Genomic DNA, 20416 nt, shown 5'->3' with positions numbered 1-20416 from the left:
ATGTGCCCTAAATTTTTTTCCTTGCACTGCATCTTTCGTTGGCTTGGAACACCACAACACGAAAGATGTCTTTGATCCGCATCCAATCATACCAAAGCCCATCAATCCATTGGGCGTGGAACACCACTACACGAGGTACCAATACAAAGCATTTTTCCGTTCTTGCAGTGTCCAGAAAACCATTTACCAACTCCATTTTTGTGTTGTTAATCCTGAAACATCATCTTCAAGAAGCTGATAAAAATCAAGAACTGCTAAATTTCTTCTCAAAATAACACACAACATTGAAGGCGCAAAATTTCCGAGGATTCATAATCCCCACTTATTGTAGCCTAATGTTACATTTCTCAACACATATTTTATATATACAAAAAGAATGGCCAAATACTAGAAGAAAATTTTGATTCTAACCAAGTAATTTGGTGCCGAGCAAGACCAATTTGAATGGCCAAATACAAGCAGAAAATTTTGATTCTGAGTAATTTAGTGACGAGTGAGACCGATTAAATCTGAGTCCTTAATCTTGTCAATAGTATCTGCATACTTTCAATATTCTGGCAGAGACGTTTTACATCTGCAAGATGTACAGAAAATTCTGGATTACTGAATCCAGAGACAAGGGCTGAGCACTTTGCTTGTGAATCAGACAGTGAAGCTTCAAGTGAAGAAACTATTGACCCCAAGCTTTGTTTTGGGCTCTCACTATTCATATTTGACGTTGGAGTGAAGCCAATACTCCCAGCACTACTTCGCCGGCTGAGTTTTTCCGGCGTGAAAATTCTGTCTAAGCTATCACTTCCTGCAATTATTTGACAGAATCTAGATGAAGCTAAGTCCTAGAAGTTATCCAAGATGGGCAAACACTTCTAAGAAATAACACATGATTTGACAGAGTCAAATAAGTTATAATAAAAATGGACTGAGTTGCGGAACCCTTTTCGTTCTGGTCTGCAAGTTTCAAAACTATGCTTGGAGCTACAATTAGGGGTGCAACTCGAGTCAGTTTTTGCGAATTTGGGTTGAGCTTTTACGATAAAATCGAGTAGGGCTTGGGTTGATTCCAATTCATTTTTTAGCAAAAGCTCAACCATGAATAAATGATGATTAGAGTACAAACTACGCTTTCTTAAAACTATTCGTTCACTTTCAGCATTTGCACTGAAAGCTATGCTTGAACTTCTTGAAATTTCATTAGAAAAGAAACAGAAATTAATTAATAAATAAAAAGTTATTGTAACATACCGAGGTTACTGAGCTGATCTATGGTGGCACGGCCAAGGGATTTCTCAAGTTTAAGTACACGGAGAATCCCAGCAGCAATTCTACCCATTGATTCTACCTCAGACCTGCACAGAACGGCAAGGTACTCTAGTTCTTCCTTGGTTGCAACTGCCTCGATCTGCAATAAGAATCCATTAAAAGTAACTCTCATGTTTCATACTCGCATTGATGAGATAAAGCAAGAATAAATTCATTTCAGATCAGCTCATTAAAGCAAGAATGAAGATCGTGGATTTTGTTACCGGCTGTTTAACTGAAAACCTTAAGTTTTCTACGACCCACTTAGCCATTTCAAATTCCTCGTTATCCTCACATATCACCATGCGGACTTCAAGGTTTACACCTCCACAATTCCCGAGAGCTCCATTGGAGGAAACACTAGATGGAAGGATGTCATTCCTGGCATGTGGCTTCAAGGCCTGCAAGCCCTCCACACTCACCTGCAAACATTTTCGAAATAATTTCTGTAATTATACAGATAAGCAAGTAGCCAGCAAATCAGGATACACCAGACCCTGATACTAGTTTTTCAATTGCTATTTTTTACAGTTGAACAAACCAATTATTAAGAATTATTACCAAAGCATTACTAAAAAATGATTGTTCTAGAGTTTTGTTTTCTCCACTATTTACGCTCAAAAGTCCAATTTTTCTTGTCCTCACTAATGGATTCAAATTCCCATCAACAAAAAAGAGTTAACAAACATTCGAGCTTTTAAGTAATCCAGAAATATGCTAATTCTTAAACTGGATGAATTAAATTTCGGTGTGTCCAGCCAACACTTTCACGAAGCCACAACTGAATAACATAGGAGACATCTCATACCATATTGTGACGAAGAATCCAAATCAAATGCTCACCGTAAGTAACTCTACAGGATACGTTTGTGTCCTGTGTGATTTTCCTGTGCTATTCACCGTGTTCTTCGAACTATTTTTTGCTTTCACTTGTAAACTTTGGAATGTTGTATGCCAACACCTTTCTTCTCTAGATAAGCCATCACCATTGTACGACAACCACCTTTCTTCCATCTCCTGTGCCCCTTCCAGTGCAAACAACCAATCTTTCAATTCTATAGATACATCCACCTCGTCTGGCCTTCCCAACTCCAAAAGCCCACCATCATCCCCATCTTCAGTACTCCTATCTGAGAGCAAAGAGCATAATGATAATAATCAAATAATTTAAAAGAGACCTATTGACATGACAAGTAAAACAACGTAACAAACAAAACAAACGAGATAAAGACAAGTCATAAGAGAAACAGAAATGCCCTGTTTCTCAAAAAATGACAAGAATGCAATTCATCTCCAAAGCGAACATCATAGTTCAGATTTCCTTATAAGATGATAATCACCCATCTGTGTCCTTTACATCGTTCAAATGGTTACTATATTGAAAAATCCTTGAAATTGGACATGTTCACACATATATAAATAAATATACTTCAACACATTTACCATTAAAAGAATATTGTAACACCTCTCACAAGTCACAACACGAAAGTATTACCAACAGCACACTACTCAAGTGAATGGTTTGTGTAAACAAATATACTATAAACACCTTTCACAACACCGAAGTATTACCAACAGCACACTACTCAAGTGAATGGTTTATGGAAGGATCAGAGGTAATCAAGCTGTTGCTCGGGAAAAATACAGATCTTGTTAATGAGAAAAGAAGGATTGCTAAGCTACCATGTTACGATAATTAAGAACATATTGTTTACAAAGAAATGTTGGAAAAAAGTATGGTAACCAAGAAAATCTCATTTTTTTAACGGTAACCATGTAAATCACATAGGGCAGGAAGCTGTTTGAATTCACCTATGTGCAGGCAATTATTAAATAAAAATCTGTTATCCACTACTAGAAAAGCTACATGGATATTCAAAGGGATGAGGTTATCGATGTTTTTTATATTTGAAACTTCAGAGGTGTTTTATGATGTTAACATTACATGTAAGGCAGAAAACAGAACACTTCGATACACATTTAATATGAAAGAAAATAGATAATCAGAAATTATTGTTCCATACTCTCTTCGTGATTGACCTCAATGAGAGGCGATGTTCTCAAAAGCTTTGACAGTGGGCCAGCAGATAAATTCTTCAGCCCTTTCGACAGTCCCTCCCCGGGACCACCATCTGGCCCAAGTATACCAAACCTGTGCAGTAGAGCTTCAGTATAATTCATTCCACCGCCAAGACGTACACCGGCAACTTTGGCAGAGACGGTCAAACTATGGCACTCCATATCCTGTGCATGATAAGGCATCACATGCACTGTGCTTATCTCTAGAAATGGGACAGTTAAAGCAACTCCATTTGCTTTATTCTTGCTTCTGTTATCAATCCAAAAGACGGCTCTCATTTGTGGGAACCCATTCCCAGCCATCAGACCCATTTCTGTGAAATTCTCATCAGTCGAGGTACCCTGTGCATCCACACAGTCCACCCAAACATCCTCCCAACATAAACTGGATGAGATTGCAATAGCCCCACCGAGAGTCCTATGACTAACATTGACAAACAGACCTTTCCCACCAAACTGAACTAACGGCATTCCTTGAATATTTAAAGAAGAAGACTCCAGAAATTTAAGTTGGAGACCATTTACGGATAAACTCACTGCTGTATCACTAGGAACTTTTTCCAATAGCCTCTCTCCCAAGGATTCTCCTATATTTTTAGGTTGGTGACTCTTTCGAACTTTCGCTATCTCTTCACTGACTCTACCAAAGTAGGCATAGAGATCCAAAACAAAGAACAGCTGCTCAACAGAGGTGTTGGATAAGTATTGTTCACAAGCAACCCCAATTCTGACAATACCTCCAGGCGGAGGCACAGTTTGCAATGGGCTCCCATCGGCAGTTGCCATTGTGGCCTCAAAGCAGGTCTCATGGAGTTCAACACATTTCCACAAACTTGAAGACAAGTCAGTAGAACTTTTGTGTGTTTCAAGAGACAGACTAAGAAGTGAAGCTCGAGTAGTCCATTTCTTTTGGCTGGCATCAATCGGTTGATCTTCCCATAGACAGAAACACGCAGGATCTTTGTCCAGGTTCAATAGCCTGAATTTTATTGTCGGCGACTCTGAGATAAAGAGATCCTCAACATGAAGCCTTGCTCCAGCAAAGGAGCTCTGGAAATTACCATTTCGATTACCAGCATAATTGTAGGATTTTCTGATATCTAGTGGAACGGTGAGATCAAACTCTTTGAGAGTGAATATAAGGGAGTTGATTGAGAAATCTGGTAGAACATCACCGGGATTTACCACAATTCCATCAGCTAGGAAGGAGGAGATCCTCAAACATGATTCCTCCTGAAGGCTGATCTGCGGAAAGGAAAGAAAAGAGTTGAAGGTATGGAAAAGAAATCGGTGAATCGGTTCTCTTATGGAAAAACTTTACTTGAGGTTATGTTACCATAAGAGGCTGGCAGTCGATGACAGTTTGTGAAGCGAAAGATGGAGGAGCAGGTGAAGGCTTAATCTGAAGAGAATGGAGGCAGATCAGAGGAACAGCATCATTCAATTGCCACCGCTGGTTACCAAGTGGATAGATTGGAGGACAAAAATTCTTACCTGCTCAACAAAACTCACCAAATATCAGATTCAAATGGAAAATGGATCGTCAACTTAGACGCAAAGAAGCAGGTTTAGAGATACCAAATTCTGGGATATGCAGAAATTCTTTTGTAGCAGCCTGCATTGATGGTTGCACTAAGGTACATGGAGGATGTGAAAAGGTGTCCCTGCACTCCAACCACCAATTCACACACAGATTAAGCCCCAGTCATGTAAAATCACAGAAGAAGAAAAAGATTGCATTAAAAATTAATTTATTTCATACAAAGCTAACAGATAACTTACCAATTGAAGTAGAAATTTATATGTTACCAAGAACTTGGTACAAATAAGGCATATTGAACGATAGATTAATGAAGGTCTATCCTGGGATGTATAAGACACTGCTCTTTCCCGGGAACTAGTGACACAGCTAGAGGAATGATAGCAGCTTAGAAGAATAATATATTTTGTTAGAGGATGATAAGTATGACCAGATCTCAGTATCTTCAAAGATTAATAATGTAAGATGCATTTAGGTGTGTGACCTCTGTCGCATATGGTCCAAAACTCCAAATGATCAAAGAGGGACCGATTATGGGTAGAGATTTATTCTAGGGATTTGAGTCATATCGCCCTTCCGTGGTGCTTGGGAGGAGATTCCAATGTTATCCCCTTTTCTTTCGAGAAGATTTGAGTCATATCGCCCTTCCATGGTGCTTGGGAGGAGATTCCAATGTTATCCACTTTTCTTTTGAGAAGAAAAAAGTTAGCCATATTACTTCAAGTATATGGGGTCTTTGTAAGTTTGTTGTCAGAAATTAGCTGGTTGACCTCCCTGTTGCCAACACCATTCCCCGAGAGCTTATAGATATCCTTCTCAGGGATCGGAGGGAAGATTCTAGTGCCCAAAACCAGCAAACGCCGGAAACATAATTCTGTTGATTAGCTTCTATGGTGGATCCTCCTTCATTGGTCTGCTTCAGCCTTCTCTTTTGCCCATTTGCCTCCCTGGCCCCTGTATTAGTTCCTCTATGGTCATGTCTTGTATGGACTTCGGTCCCCTTCTTTCAGGCTTTTAAGCCCCCTTAATTCATTGCAGTCTTATTTTTCTTAATGAATTCCGGTGAGGGTCTTGCCTTAACCCCAGCTTACTCATCAAAAAAAAAAAAAAAGAGCTCTGGTGATGTTGCACTTAAAATGGTTTCTCATAAGGGATGCTCCCTAAACTGGCCATGTTCTTATCAAATTACTGAGTTAGATTAATATCAAGAGAATTTGAGCTGCTTTCTATATATTTGAGCACATGTGGATTCTCTATCTGAGGTATCCAATACAAACAAGCAGTGGTGCACCCTTTCTTTGATAAAGTTTGCTGAAATATAAATTTACATTGAAACTAAAAATACATTTTTTTTAATGGCAACAGCAAATTCATTAAGACCTAGCTGAAACCAAGGAGGTCCCAGAAGTAAAGGTTCGTGCCATCTACCAGGGATTGTCTGTCTTTTTCAACCAGAAGGAGGGGAGATTGGAAGTGGAAAGTGACTCTTCCAATACCATGTTGTGGGTCAAAGGGAATAACACTGGTCCGTGGAGACTCGCCAATCTACTGGATGAGATAAAAGATCTATGTCTGCTTAGTGCTTGCTCTTCTTCTCCCATTCCTAGAAGTGCCAATAATTTGGCGGATCGCCTTGCCAAATCGGGAGCTTCTAGAGCTTACTTGTAGATGGGAAGTCTCTCGACCCTAAGTGGATTTGTAATCTTAATGAAAACCCTAAGCTCTGATACCAATTAATGCAAACCTATGGTTCGGAGGTTGACTTCCAGAAATTTAGCAGCAATAAAAAGGGTTATAATTCAATAGAAGACAGCAATGTGCATTCCCCAAACAAGATTATACATCTCATAAGATTCAATTACAACCAGAATTTTGTAGGAAATGATAACCATGTGCATCCATTCATCAAATAGTAATTAGCCCAGCTCATGCTGGTTTCAGCCATCAAATCAATAACAAAACAGCAAGCTACTGGAAATAAAACAGATCTCAAATAGTGTATGATAGAATATCAGATCTGTGAAATAATCAAATCTATGACCCACATAATACCTATGGGTGACTAGTGTGTGATGATCGACAATGGATAGGGTGGTTATTGAGCATGAGAATATCATCTCCCTATACAATATACATACATACATACGTTGGTGTATGTGTACGTGTGTGCATTGTGAAGTTTTGATGTACTTTCAAGAGGTAAACGAATGGCAAAAGTTTTCCCTATTGGTTTTTGTGTTATATCATGCTTTGGCTGAATCTATTGTCATTTTAAATTTTAATATTTTATGCCTCTCTAGCACAGTTTGACAATCTATTGCATTGTTTGTGTGATTTTTCGATTTTGTTGCAAGTTCTACTGTTGGTGGATCCCTAGTAGTTTATTTGCATCCATTATTTAACTAAAGTTCATATCATCTCAAGCATTGATTAGCATTTTTATTTTTGTAGCATTCCCAAACAAGCACCACTAGCCTGGTATGAGATGCCAAGAGATATAGTTTTCTATTGAGTTTCAAGTTTCAACAAACTGGAGTATACAAATTTCATGTTGGTGACTCAGTCCAGCATAGGAACAGCCATCCTTCTTGTCATGTGAACTATGCCATAATCAATGGAGATGATCACCATGCTAGTGCTACTCATTCTCTTAAGCAACATATATATTGTAACTTGGTTTGGTTTTGTGACAATCAAAAGAAACCTCTTATGAAGCAAATAAGTTGTTACATAATGACTTAAATACCCTCACTTAATGACAAAAAGGAAAACTGCCCACTCAAAGGTAATATGTGGTCTAGCTATGGGATGAAGCATGTGAGGTGGTGTGGACCCTAGATGATGTGGACAACTCCCACATTTAGGCTTCAAATGGAAACATAATAAAATAGAAAGTCCTAGAGACAAAACTAGAAACTAGATAAATAGTAAGTCTCCAAAATGGTAGGCAATAAAGGCCAGATCACATCATTATGCCATCCCATATTGGGTCGAAGCCTGAAACTCAAGAGTTGACCATAACCTAATGCGTGTCTCTTGGTTACTAATTGCTCTCTCAAAGCAGGAAGAAAAATCAAAGAAAGATTAGGTTACTGATATTGGCACTACTATGTTTTGATAATTGTACCAACTCACCATGTCTTTTATTTAAGCAACTGTCAAAGGTTATCGCAATTCCCAAAAAAGCTCTCAGAAACAAAATAAAAAAGAAAAGACAAGGTGAGTTGGTGCAATTATCCAAACATGGTAGAGCGAAGATCAGTGACCAAACATTATTTTCCAAAATCTGAAATAGAAGCAGAGGACCAAACTATGTCATTTGCTTCTAATGAGATTTTCTAGCCATTGCCACTTCTTGGAAACCTCAAGATACACTTGACATTACTGACAGCACTGTTTGTAGACAATATGGGATCTACAAATCCAATTTTTCACAAGAACCCAAACAATTAAAGTTCAGTGCCACTGATTTCATGAAAAAATTCACTCATGGCATCGTCTCTCTCCGCATATTTCCACCCACAAGCAGACAGATTACTTGTTCAACAACCCATTACTTCTAACTATATCAGCTGCTGGTTATAAGAGACAGAGTCTGAGGCAAGATGTTCATAATATGCTTGTATAGCCATAGTTCTGTCGTGCGTATGTATTTCATTTTTTCACCCAGATCTTTATTAAGTTCACATAAGTCATTTCATGATAATTTTAATTCTCCTTATTATTTTGTACTTGTCTCATTATTTTGTCCTTGCACAGATTTACATTGGATATGTGAACAAAATGAGAATGATTGAAATTCTTCCAAAAATTTTCTCCTTTTTTCCCTTATCACAAAGGTATGCGATCTATCAAGAACCATGAGAAAAATGAAAACACAGAAGTTTACCTCAAAAACAGACCACCAACCATAATTTGAGACAAGTTTTTGGTATTCTCTCCATCTGATACACTTGTCTGCAAGAAAAAATGAGAAAAGCACGATAAGGCAGGTTGCTTAAAAAACTAAAAGAAATAGTGAATCATAATACAATGAAGCACAATGATCTGAAAAGTCACATTTGGTACACACCAAAAAGAACATGAAAGGAAGAGAATAGACGATTAAGTCTTCCAGGTCCAATAGGGAGCAGGACTTCAATTGCACTAGGTCCACAATCAACATTATGGCCACTCTTACCATATAGAGGTGCAAACACCTATAAGGCCCTCATCCCCTTATTAAAAGTAGTAGTAGGTAACTTTGTAAAATGACTAAATTCATACGCCAAATAATAAGTGATTACACATACAATGCAATCTAGCATAAAATACATCCTTTACCCGTGTATCCTAGGTTTATATCTTCTATTTCTTAAAAGAAACAATGAAATAAAAAAGATCTGATTGTTAAAAACTGGACTGTGAGTGAAATTACTATGGATTCATGGATAAATTACCCGGGAAAAAGAGAGTGATTGCATCAAAAGCTCGAGCTGGAAATCTGAAATAAATCAACGTCATTAGTGAAACATTAAAAATGGAAACCAAGATACTGAAACAAGAATATCTCATAGGACTCCAAACACATAAATGAGTGATTAACAAAAAGTCGATACAGAAAACGTTTGAGCAGAAGTCATCAACTCAGCAGCTTAGAATCTAAATCAAACAATTTCAATAGAAAGTAACTAACCAGCATCTTTAATGCAGAGAAATATATGGTCTACAATGATGGACACGAGAGAACGCCCTGCTGCCTCTGTAGACCGCTGCCAAGGATATCATTAAACATGTCCCCATGCAAAGAAACACATTTCAGAATGTTTTCTACTGTATAAGAAAACACACACAAAAAAAATTTCTCATGGATTTGTCTACAAAAGCTACATAAAACCTGTTGAGCCTTTGGGTCTACATCTCCTCTATTCAAGCATACATACAACCCTGTCATGAACCGGAGAAGTGCACGCAGACCTGCTCATATTTTGACATCTTTATTCCACATTGCATTATATCACTCAAAAAAATGAATGCAAGCAAATATTTGACAACGGAAACTGTTTAGATGACATGTTGGTTACCCGGTTCACTCAAAGCAGGGCAAACAACTTCTGTAACATGCAACTGAACCTCAAGCCCAAGAGGACTGTTTTGTTCTGTTCTCTGTACAGTAATCTGAAAGTGGATGGAAGATTATTGTTAAAGAAAAAACATGATATTTCAAACAATGCCTTCTATTAAATCTGAGAGGCAGAGCCCCACGAGAAGAATAAGTATGCAATATCAGATTTGCATTACATAAGCCTGTCCTGATATTCCTTCCAAAAAGCATTCACCCCCGAAAAAGAGTCGCTTAGCACCATCATCATCGCGCTTGCCCTTTCCATTTTCAGATAGTGTCAAATGTGCGTCGGTGAACATATCGGGATGAGGTAAGAGGTCAATAGATAACGAATCCCATTCCAATTTCTGAGGACAGAAAAAACGATTAACATATAACACTTCAAGCAGGGCCAAAATAATTCAGAAAAAAAGAAAGTAGGGATTCCAAATAGAAAATCACAAGTCAGCTGAATTACTTTGAATAAATAGATGAACTTTTTATTAATGGAGAAATCTCTTGCTTCTTTAAGGCTGACAACCTGTTAGTGAAAAAAATATTCAGGTGAGATCGGATTCTTAGAATAAAATTAATTTATAGATCATAACATGCAATATCAAAATAATACCCGCCATCTTTCATTTGTGGTATACAACACAAGATTGCGGATTGTAATAGATGCTAAAGGTGATGACCTGGTCATAAAAGAAGAGTACAAATGAGTTTCCCCAACAAATGTAAGCACTAAAACTTTTAATTGCGAGTCTAATGTGGAACTTATCCACAACAACGTCAATGTAATAAGATACAAGAAAACAGAAGGATTATGATGGAAAGTAGTACTCTTCATATTGGCTTCAAGAATGTAAGAGCTGTTAAGTTCTCCAGTAAACATTACAACGGAAATTGCAAACAACTCCATCATGTATGGTTGGAATCTTGAAGGGATTCCTTTATTCATTTTAGGAATTCAGTTTCACCTCTTGTACTTTCATCAACCAATGCCAATTGAAGGAGTGGATTGGGCATGCTATTGAAAAACTCAAAAATAAAGTTTGACCTAGGCTAAGAAGCCTCACAAGGATTTGGTTCCCAAGTATCGTTCACCTGCTGAAGCATAGCACATTTATGGTAATTGTGGACATTGATCTCGGTAGCACCGTCCTCTACTGCACTCACCAATATGACAGCAAATGGATAATACTAACCACTCAATCACCATATACATGCGTCAGGGAGGCAGGTGAAGCATGTAAGAATAAGAAAAGCCCCACAAGGTTCCTCAGCATTTGCACAAAATATATAAGTCCACATGACTTGCACTTCAACCCCAGATGTCAGTAAAAGTTACAAGCCTAAGCAAGTGGAGCCAAATGGTCAACTAAAAGTGGCTGGTCCTGGACAAGCTAATGCAAGCAAACTATAAGTCGCCTCAAGGATTATCAAGATACTGTTGAGACGTAGAAGAACTAGATCATAATACTTAAAAAGAATTTGCTAGCGTCCATCGCAAAAGACATTTTACAGCTGGTCTGTCGCATGTCAGACCAGCCACAGAGGATCACTTTTCAGCAGATTTTGTCATCATTCACGAGGTGGTTGGTCTAACATGCAACAGACCATCTGCAAAATGCCTTTTGCGATGGAAGCCAGCGAATCCCTACGTGAAACAACCAGTTTCTCTTTCTCCCAAAGCTTAAGCTGTGGGAGAAGGCGTTATTATTTATTCTTTTATACTTTAACACTCCCCCTCACGTGTGGCCCCCTTTTTTAGGGTCGACCTACACGTTGCACATGTGGCCCCTCCTTTTGGGTTTAGCCATTGCATGTGGATTTTGCTACCAAGGAGGTTTGAACCCAAGCATTTGCTCTGATACCATGTGAAACAACCAGTTTCTCCCAAAGCTTAAGCTGTTGGAGAAGGCGTTATTTATTCTTTTATACTTTAACACCCTACTTAAAAACAGACCATGAAAGTAGATATCAAATGAACGATAAATGCAATCTCATTTTGTGGTTATGGGTACGTGCAACGATACTACTCAATGTTCAACAAAATGAGCGTGGTTGGCATATTGTGTTGAATCTCTATGAGCATGGTTTTAAATTTCGGCCGAAACGAAACGAAACGAAATGGCCGAAATATTTCGGTTTCGGTTACGGCCGAAACGAAATTTACATGAAGTCAATTTCTTTACAAGATTTCGGCGAAATTTCACCAAAACTCCGAAATTTTAACCCTTTTTACAAAATTTTCCACTTGAATTTTAAATAAGTCCATCAAAATTTTAAAAATGTCCATCGAAATATTATAATTCCCACGGAAATTAAATAGCCTAAATTTCCACCGAAATCGACGAAATTTACACCAAAATTTTAGACATTTCGGTTGAAACTTAAAAAAACAAAATCATTATCACATTTTTTACATGATTTCGGCCAAAACCGAAATATTTCGGTTTCAGTGGTGTACATAACCAACACCGAAACCGAAAGTTAAAACCTTGACTATAAGCAAAGCACAGTGAAGCAAAGGTGATTGTATAATAGTCTTCTAGGAACACCAAGAAGCTGACATTGAGAAGAAACAGATCAAGATTGCATAAATTAAAACGATTTAGTGAACAGAATAACTTCTCAAACGTGAATTTAAGAGAATCACTATCCAACCTTATATTAAACTTAAAATCAGACAAATTGGTATCCACTTAATTGACATTCTGCCATAAATTTAACAGATTAAAATAGCATGGTATCTCGCAGCATCGCAATATAGATTTCTTGTCAACTATATTTCCAAAATACAATAACAAGCATAAGCCCATGAGTAGCATAAATCCGGTTTTGTTTATTAAGATCTGATCTGTAATTCATCAAACAGAAAAACACTACCAACAGGAAATGCTTCACAAATTTATGCAGCAAACAATGATTGCTTAGGTAAGAATGCAGAACATTTTTTTGAAAACGGTGGGACGCAGTACATTTTCCAACTATTAATCCGTTTATTAATACAAATAACATGGTATGACTATATACCCTTATCCAATTGCATATTGCATGCACAATATTTTATGAAATAGCACACAATGATATATAGAGTTCTACATGTATAACTCAATGGCTGCATGAGTCAGAGTTGAAGATAGATACAGAAGATAGAACCCCAAATAACAACATGAAACAATTGAAATGGTGTTATGATATGTTACCATGTTGCCCCTCCTTGGCGTCGAGCTCCTCCACGAGTTTCAAGCAAAAGATTGACAGTACCAACTTCTAAAGTCATTCCATCAGCAATCTGATTATGTCATAGAAATCAACATTTCACACTCAAATTTTTGAATTTTTACAAAGATCCAAACAGAACACAATAATGGTAAAAAGAGAGAATTTTCTGGCACAACATGGATAGAACTCCGATCATAAGGGTTCTATGTTTAGACATGGATAGAACTCCAACCATAAGAGTTCTATGGTTAGACTCATCAGGAAATTCATCCTTGATTAGTAACAAATGTCAGCAGTCATGCACCACTGGAAGATCCATCCCTAGACTGCATATAACCTCTAATCCCATCAACCCCCCCACCCCCCCCCCCCTATCTTAACTTTTATCCATCTTTTTTTAATGGCAATGATTTATTAAAGGGGCAAAGTCCGAGGATCGCGATGGTATGCCTCCTTGAGTTGTTTATATGTTGTTTTATCTATTTGTACTTGTTGATATCTTGCAGTGACCACCTCGGTTGTGGGGCTTCCTGTTTTCTCTTTTTATTAATTTGAACATTTGTCATTAAAAAAAATGCTATGAATGTTCGGTCAACGAAGATCTAGTATGGATTTTACTGAAGATAGCTCGTTTGTTGGCGAGGGCATTATATGCTCAAGTGTTCGTGGTCGGATGCGATGCAGTTGTGGTGACTTTGTGAAGATGTGAAACAGCGTGTTGTAGACATCTACTCGATAAGAACTTAACATCTTAGCCATCTTAGCAATTAGAGTTAAGACTTTTTTCTTTTCGACATGTGATATTTTTTATATGGGATTTACTTTGATTTTAGTTAGCCTAAATGTGGGAGATGTCCACATCAGCCTATGGCCACACCTGGTGCAAACCCGGAGGCTCGTGAATAACTACCAGGATTTTAGGAGCTCAATGGTACCAAATCTTCATATCCATACTGATGTAGGATAGGGAAGAGAAATAGAAGAAAGGGGATAAAAGAGAAGAGAGAAGAAGAATAAGAAGAGAAGAAGAGACGAAATTAGGGAGAAGTAGAAGAAGAATAGGAGAAGAGGAGAAGGGAGGGACGAATAGGAGAAGAGGAGAAGAAGAAAAATAGGAGAAGAGGAGAAGAGGAGGGAAGAATAGGAGAAGAGAAGTAGGAGAATAGAGGAAAGGAGAAGAAGGAGAATAGACGAAAGGAGAAGAAACATGTAGATGGGAGAAGAAAACTGTAGAGGGGAGAAGCAAATCAATCTTTATTTAATAATCATCAAAAGTTATAATTCCTATTACAATGAGGCCTATATCTAGGCAAATAAAATAAAACATGGAAAGTAAAATCCCTAAAACTAACACATGAAAATATAAATCCTAGAAACTAAAATAATATGGAAAATTAAAAACATGTAGATAAATACTAATGGGCAAGTATGCCACTTATTGGCCTATTATCTGCATCACATACAACCATCTATAACCCATAAACAAATAGAGAAACATTTAATGGTAAATTTCAGCATAAATAAAGCATGAAATGAACTGTAAGCAACAGACCATCAATGATAAATACTTCTACTCCAAGCACTTATTGAACATATCGAATAAATGACTCAAAGATACGATTTTAAGGCTCCAATAACTGACTTTATTCGCTGATTCATTGCTGTCCATAACATAAAAGAAAGATCTAGGGCCCAAAAATTTATTAGAAAATGACAAAAGGCTCAAAATATGCTAGGGTAACTTATGGGTAAGGTTCCTATGGGTTTCCAAAGGCGAAAGGGATCCTAAAAGGGCTGAAATCAAGGAAAAATCTCACCATAAATACCCATCAGTCCTTTCACTTTGAATCTTGGTAGCAAAGAGACCAAGAGAATGGGGGAGAAGCCCGTGGTCGCGTTCCAAAATCCCGGACAGCAGTGTGCCTCCAAGTAAGTGATGAAATGAGTATGAAAGAAGAGAATAAGAGAAGGAAATCAAGAAGAGAGGAAGGTAACGAGATAAGAATCAAGAAAGTGTGTGAAATAGAGAAGGAAATAGAGAGACCAAGAGGGAAGAGAAAGAGAGAGTGCGAGATAGAGAGGGAGGAGAGGCGAGTGAGATAGAGGGAGAAAGAGACAAGTAGAGAAGAGAGAGATAAGAGATAGGGGTGAGAGAAGAGAAAGATGAGAGAAGAGAGAGAGAGAGAGAGAGAGAGAGAGAGAGAGAGAGAGAGAGAAAGAAACCTACCACATAGAAGGTTTAATTTCCAACTAGTAGCATTCTTTTATAACTTAAGTGATTATTGTTATAGCTAAAAGACTCTTCTACCCTTCCTAACAACACATGGGAAATTGGCCATAAGGGTAAAAGGGTCAACCTAGGAGAAATCTAATAAAATAAAGGGAAAAAGTGTGTGCAAAGTGTGGGCCCTATATGATGTGGACATCCCCCACATCTAGGTCTCAAATAAAAAATAGAAAAATAGTCCATAATCCTCAAAATAATAACAAAACTAATGTACTATGCAATAAAAGTGGGGATCCAACGCTGAGATCACATCAGTTCTCCATGAGTGGGAAGAACTCGACTCCGTCGAGTAAAGAGCTGCTGCATGTAGTGACATGTTATAGGGGAGTCGTCGTATCTGCCCGGCATCTAACCACAAACATGACCATCCTCGCCAACAAATCAAGTATCTCCAACAAAACCCTCAGCAAGTATCCACCGTCCAACTGTGCAGGATGTGATATCTACAAGATGTCAAGACGATGATGAATGGCTCTGGCAACCCTCCAAGCGATGCAAAATGAGCGGCTCCAATCGTGGAAAAATCATGTCGAAAGAGTGTCGATATCAAAACCCCCATGCTGGATATCTGGTCTCTCTGGTGCTGACCATCGGCTACCCTGTACTGCTCGTTGCTCGCACGCAACCGCTCCAACACCTCTTGTTGTACCTCTTTTATATGCTGAGCGAGATCCTCGGCTTCGGCACTGCTATGATTTGTACATATACTCATGATTTGTGGACACGGATTTGTGTGCCGAGTTTCGACACGGATAAAAGGTATCTGACATGGCAACCCCTAAAAATCTAGAAATAGTGTCACTCATACACATGCCTACATATAAAGTTACTAACACTTCTAAGCAGTGCATTTAAAAGTGTCTAAAGGAATGTCGACACACATGGACACGGATGTATTGTCAGACACGACACGACACGTGTGTCGGCAATAAATTCAAAGTGTCGTCCAAATCATAGAGATAAACCCATATATTGCTCCTAAATTACTGGAAAGTCATCCTATTTTGATCCTATTTTCACTCACGATTATCTTACCCTTTTAATGTTGTTTGAGTCTTAGGTATTTTTACTTTAGATCTGATTTTCAACGACCAATTTGACTGAGATCTGATTTTTATTCATTAGATAGTTTTTTTGAACAATATTTGGATGAATTTGGTTTCTTTGAAGATTGAACTCTTAAGATTAGCATTTCTTTGAAAATCCTTGCTGTATTTGATTATTTTATATTCTGTTTATGCTGACTTGGGAATGCATGTTGCTGTCATGTTGAGTTAAAACTCATATATTGCTCATAAATTACCATAATGTTATCCGCAAACTTATAAGTTTGCACCAATGCATCATTGAAAAAGAAGTAATAATAAAAATATAAAATAAAGTGTATGATAAAGCACAAGAACCTAGATATGTCTGCTTGACAACTTTGATTAAGGAGCTTATTAATATTCATATATGAAAGCTACTTTAGGAGAAGACAAATCTAAATTTATGTCAAAAATTCAAACTGGCTTTCAATATTGATTATTGAACATATACATATTGTTATCTGAGTCGTACCTTATCTGCAAACCCATAACCACTGCCTTTCCCAGAGCTAGTAGACGATTGGGCACTGTAAGTAACAAATACAGTAGACTAAATTTTCAAGGACTATAACAATGCACTTCAGGCCAACATATATAAATATATATTCCCTTCCCTCATACTATAAAGGCACAGATCCAAAATGACAGAGTAAGAGCAATACCTGCTCGAGGATCCAGTTTCGGGATCCGAGTTCTCTTTTAGAACCAGATCAAGTCTATCAATTTGAACAACAACTGGTTCCGTTTGTATATTTGAAACATATGGAAGCTGAAACACAAACAAAATGTAAAAACAGAAATTTGCATCACCAAAATTCACAACTATTTTTAGATGAAAAAATCTAGCAAGCAATACCAATCAAAATACATTTTTGCTTCCTATTTCCCTTTTTTCATAAGAATTTTCACGTTTCCCTCATTTAGATCCTTCTCTATAGACATCCCTTTCTTCATTTCACCAATTCCGTTCTCAAATTCAACATAAGCCAAGGAAATTGTAACAAAAAATATAAAAAAATCCCTAATTCAGTCTCATTAGATGATTGCAAAGCTTAGAAAAGAAAAAAATGCACAATCTGACTCAGGCAATCCCTTTAGAAAAATAATTATTACGTTTTCCTCAATTAGATCCTTCTCTATAGACATTCCTTTCTTCATCTCACCGACTCAGTTCTCAAATTCTCAAATTTAACTTTTTTTTAAGGAAATTGTATCAAAACATGTAAAAAATCTCAAATTCAATCCCAATATATAATTGCAAAACCTAGAAAAGAAGAAAAAAAGCACAATCTAACTCACCTTGATCTCTAGCTTCCCAACCTTTGCCGTGGCAACATTCAAGGCCGGAGGCAACCCTACGCTCGCATGTAGAGCATCTCCGTTTATATCTAAACAATCCAAAAACCAATAAACAGTCTTTTTAAGTTTTTATTCATGATAATCCTAAAAAATATTAAATAAATAAATATAATTTCAATTTTTTTTTTCTTTTTCATTTTTTACCGAGATTAGAAAGCTGAGCGGTTCGTCCTTGCAACTTGAACTGATCTCTAGAGAACGATTTTAACCAGTACTTGAGCGTGTATTCCAACGCCATTGCGATAATCGATTCCATCTCCACAGCATCACCTTCTAAAACCTTTGATTAAAAGCAAAAAAAAATCTCCACTCTATAGGCGCAATTGAACAGATCTATGATGCAAAAACCTAAATCGAGAATTAGGTTTTCGTGTTGTGAGAAAAAGCGATGAAAGAGTGTGAAAAGGGAGAGAGAAATCGTGTTCTTCGAGGCGCCTTTTGCGTGCTTTTCTCTCACTCTTTCGGCATGTTCAATTTCAGGAATCTATTTTCTCTGTTATAAAGTGTGTCAGATCGCACAACCGTGATTCAATCGTCGATCTGGAATTCCGGCGCCGTGTGTCAGATTCCGGCGAGTTTTTTTGTTTTGTTTTTTGTCGGTGTGTTTTTGTGCTTAGGAGAGTGGGGAAATCTCCCAGGATTACTTTGATCTGACAAATTGACTGAAAGATTTTATATTTGACCGACCTTAGCCTGCTTTTTAAATGACTAAAATACCCTTACTTTGAGTATAAGGTTGCGGGGTGGTTTCGAGGTTATTTTGGGACTAAGACATCTCACTGAAACTTTTTAATTGACTATAATAACCCTTCTTTTGCGCTTGGGATGGAATTTACCATGTGCGTGGGGGTCGTCTAGATTCCATAGTATAACGGCAAGAACGTTCTAGGGTATTTTTGTTATTTAATTTGTGGGTTTGTCCATTTTTGTAGAAGAAAAAGGACGTTTCGGAAGGGGTGGCGATACAGGGGAATGTTGTCGTGATATGAATATTTGTGGAATTAAAGGGAGATGATTTCTAGGATAATGCGCCCCGCTTTTAACGCATACTCAGCCGACATCCAGAATAGCTGATAGCTGACAGCTATTCTGGATCAATCCAGACCGTCCAAATTGTGGCCACATATGATAGACAAATCAAAGTAAGGGAAGAACACGTCTTAGGAGAAGAATATATTGAAATGATGGTTAGGGTAATATTAAAGCTATATTAACCCATGTTTTAGTAGGTTGCAATATCATTGAATACAGTAGGGATAGTTGGATAGCTATCCTCGTATTTTAGGGATAGACGGTTTCTAAGCAAGGAGGATGGGAGGAGATTGGAAGGAAAGGGAAATGAAGGGGTGTAAGGAAAGGTAAGGGGAATATAACCTAAGACTGTCCAAGGAAAGGAGAAGGGGATATTGAAATCCCTTATTTTTTAATGATAATTTAAATCTCATAGTTGAGTTGAGATTTCAAAATACTCTCCGCCCTCCAAAAAGAAGGAATTTGTAATTTGAAGCTTAGCATATATACCTTTCTCAACTGCAACAATCAAGGGATTTTGAAAGGTGAGGCTTTTGTCTCCTGATGAAAGATTACCCTACATGCTCTAAGGCCTTTTTTGGCTTATGGGATTTTTTTGGAAAAGCTTGGAATTTCCAAATTTTCTTGCTTTTCCATAATTTGATTGTGCATTGAAAAAGGAACTTGAATAACGCGGTTTGAGCTTTATTTAAAGTCAAATTCAATTTATAATGATATACCGTAGCCAGGAAATTCATTTTGCATGAAAAAAAAAATCCCAATAAAAATTGGGAAGTGATATATCCGCCCCTTTTGATCACCAGGAACACCCCCTTGTCAGTGATTGAGGCAATCAAGGGCATTGAATTCTTTTGACATAAGTACAACAACTTCTCTTTAGTCATTGATACACTGACAGTGGGTGTTCCTGGTGATCAAAAGGGGCGGATATATCACTTTCCTAAAAAACTTCGAAGTACAAAGAGATTTTATTGACAAGAAAATCGACGGCTGAAGTGAAAGGAATTGGATTTTCTTTTTGTTTCTAATCTACAATTAAATCTTTACGAGGAATAAGAAAAAGAAACGGATCGTTGTTCCTTGAAGGGTACCTTTTGCTTGGAAGTTGCTTAGATATTGTACAATTTGCTTACAACTATTATTTGCAAATAAATTATTTCCACTTTAGGAAGAAACACTCTCATGTGTAAATAGTGATTAAAAGACTTAATCCGAATAATTTTAGAGAGTGTCTAAAGAAGCCCAAAGTTTGTTGATTTTCTTGCATTGCTACGTAGGTAATAAGATATTGATAAGGTTTTAAATCCATGGCAAAGCCAAACAACAACCATATTTACAGGAATGGGTACAGCTAGGAAGACACACCCATGTCATGGATATTCCTAACAACCCTCCTTGTTAGTTGTTGCACCGTGTTT

The 20416-nt window shown here is 37.5% G+C and overlaps 1 protein-coding gene across 1 annotated transcript; it reads right to left on the bottom strand.

Annotated features, from left to right (window-relative positions):
* Positions 1 to 225: 225 nt before the first annotated feature.
* LOC143884023 (amino-terminal region of chorein) lies at positions 226 to 18598 on the bottom strand. The gene is made up of 20 exons (XM_077387379.1): positions 18111 to 18598; positions 17907 to 17995; positions 17270 to 17376; positions 17080 to 17134; positions 13214 to 13302; positions 10630 to 10696; positions 10480 to 10542; positions 10199 to 10369; positions 9982 to 10075; positions 9795 to 9874; positions 9594 to 9669; positions 9358 to 9401; positions 8808 to 8875; positions 4957 to 5042; positions 4715 to 4872; positions 3324 to 4623; positions 2143 to 2429; positions 1524 to 1721; positions 1243 to 1399; positions 226 to 799 (listed from the first exon to the last, which is right to left on the bottom strand). The coding sequence occupies exons 1-20, from the start codon at positions 18220 to 18222 to the stop codon at positions 504 to 506; spliced, it is 3597 nt and encodes a 1198-aa protein (XP_077243494.1). The 5' UTR covers positions 18223 to 18598; the 3' UTR covers positions 226 to 503.
* Positions 18599 to 20416: the final 1818 nt, after the last annotated feature.

This window comes from Tasmannia lanceolata, unplaced genomic scaffold, assembly GCF_043159265.1.
Source record: "Tasmannia lanceolata isolate RefF3 unplaced genomic scaffold, GAP_Taslan_0.1 ptg000008l, whole genome shotgun sequence".
NCBI lineage: Eukaryota > Viridiplantae > Streptophyta > Magnoliopsida > Canellales > Winteraceae > Tasmannia > Tasmannia lanceolata.
This window is presented reverse-complemented; position numbering and strand designations above follow the sequence as displayed.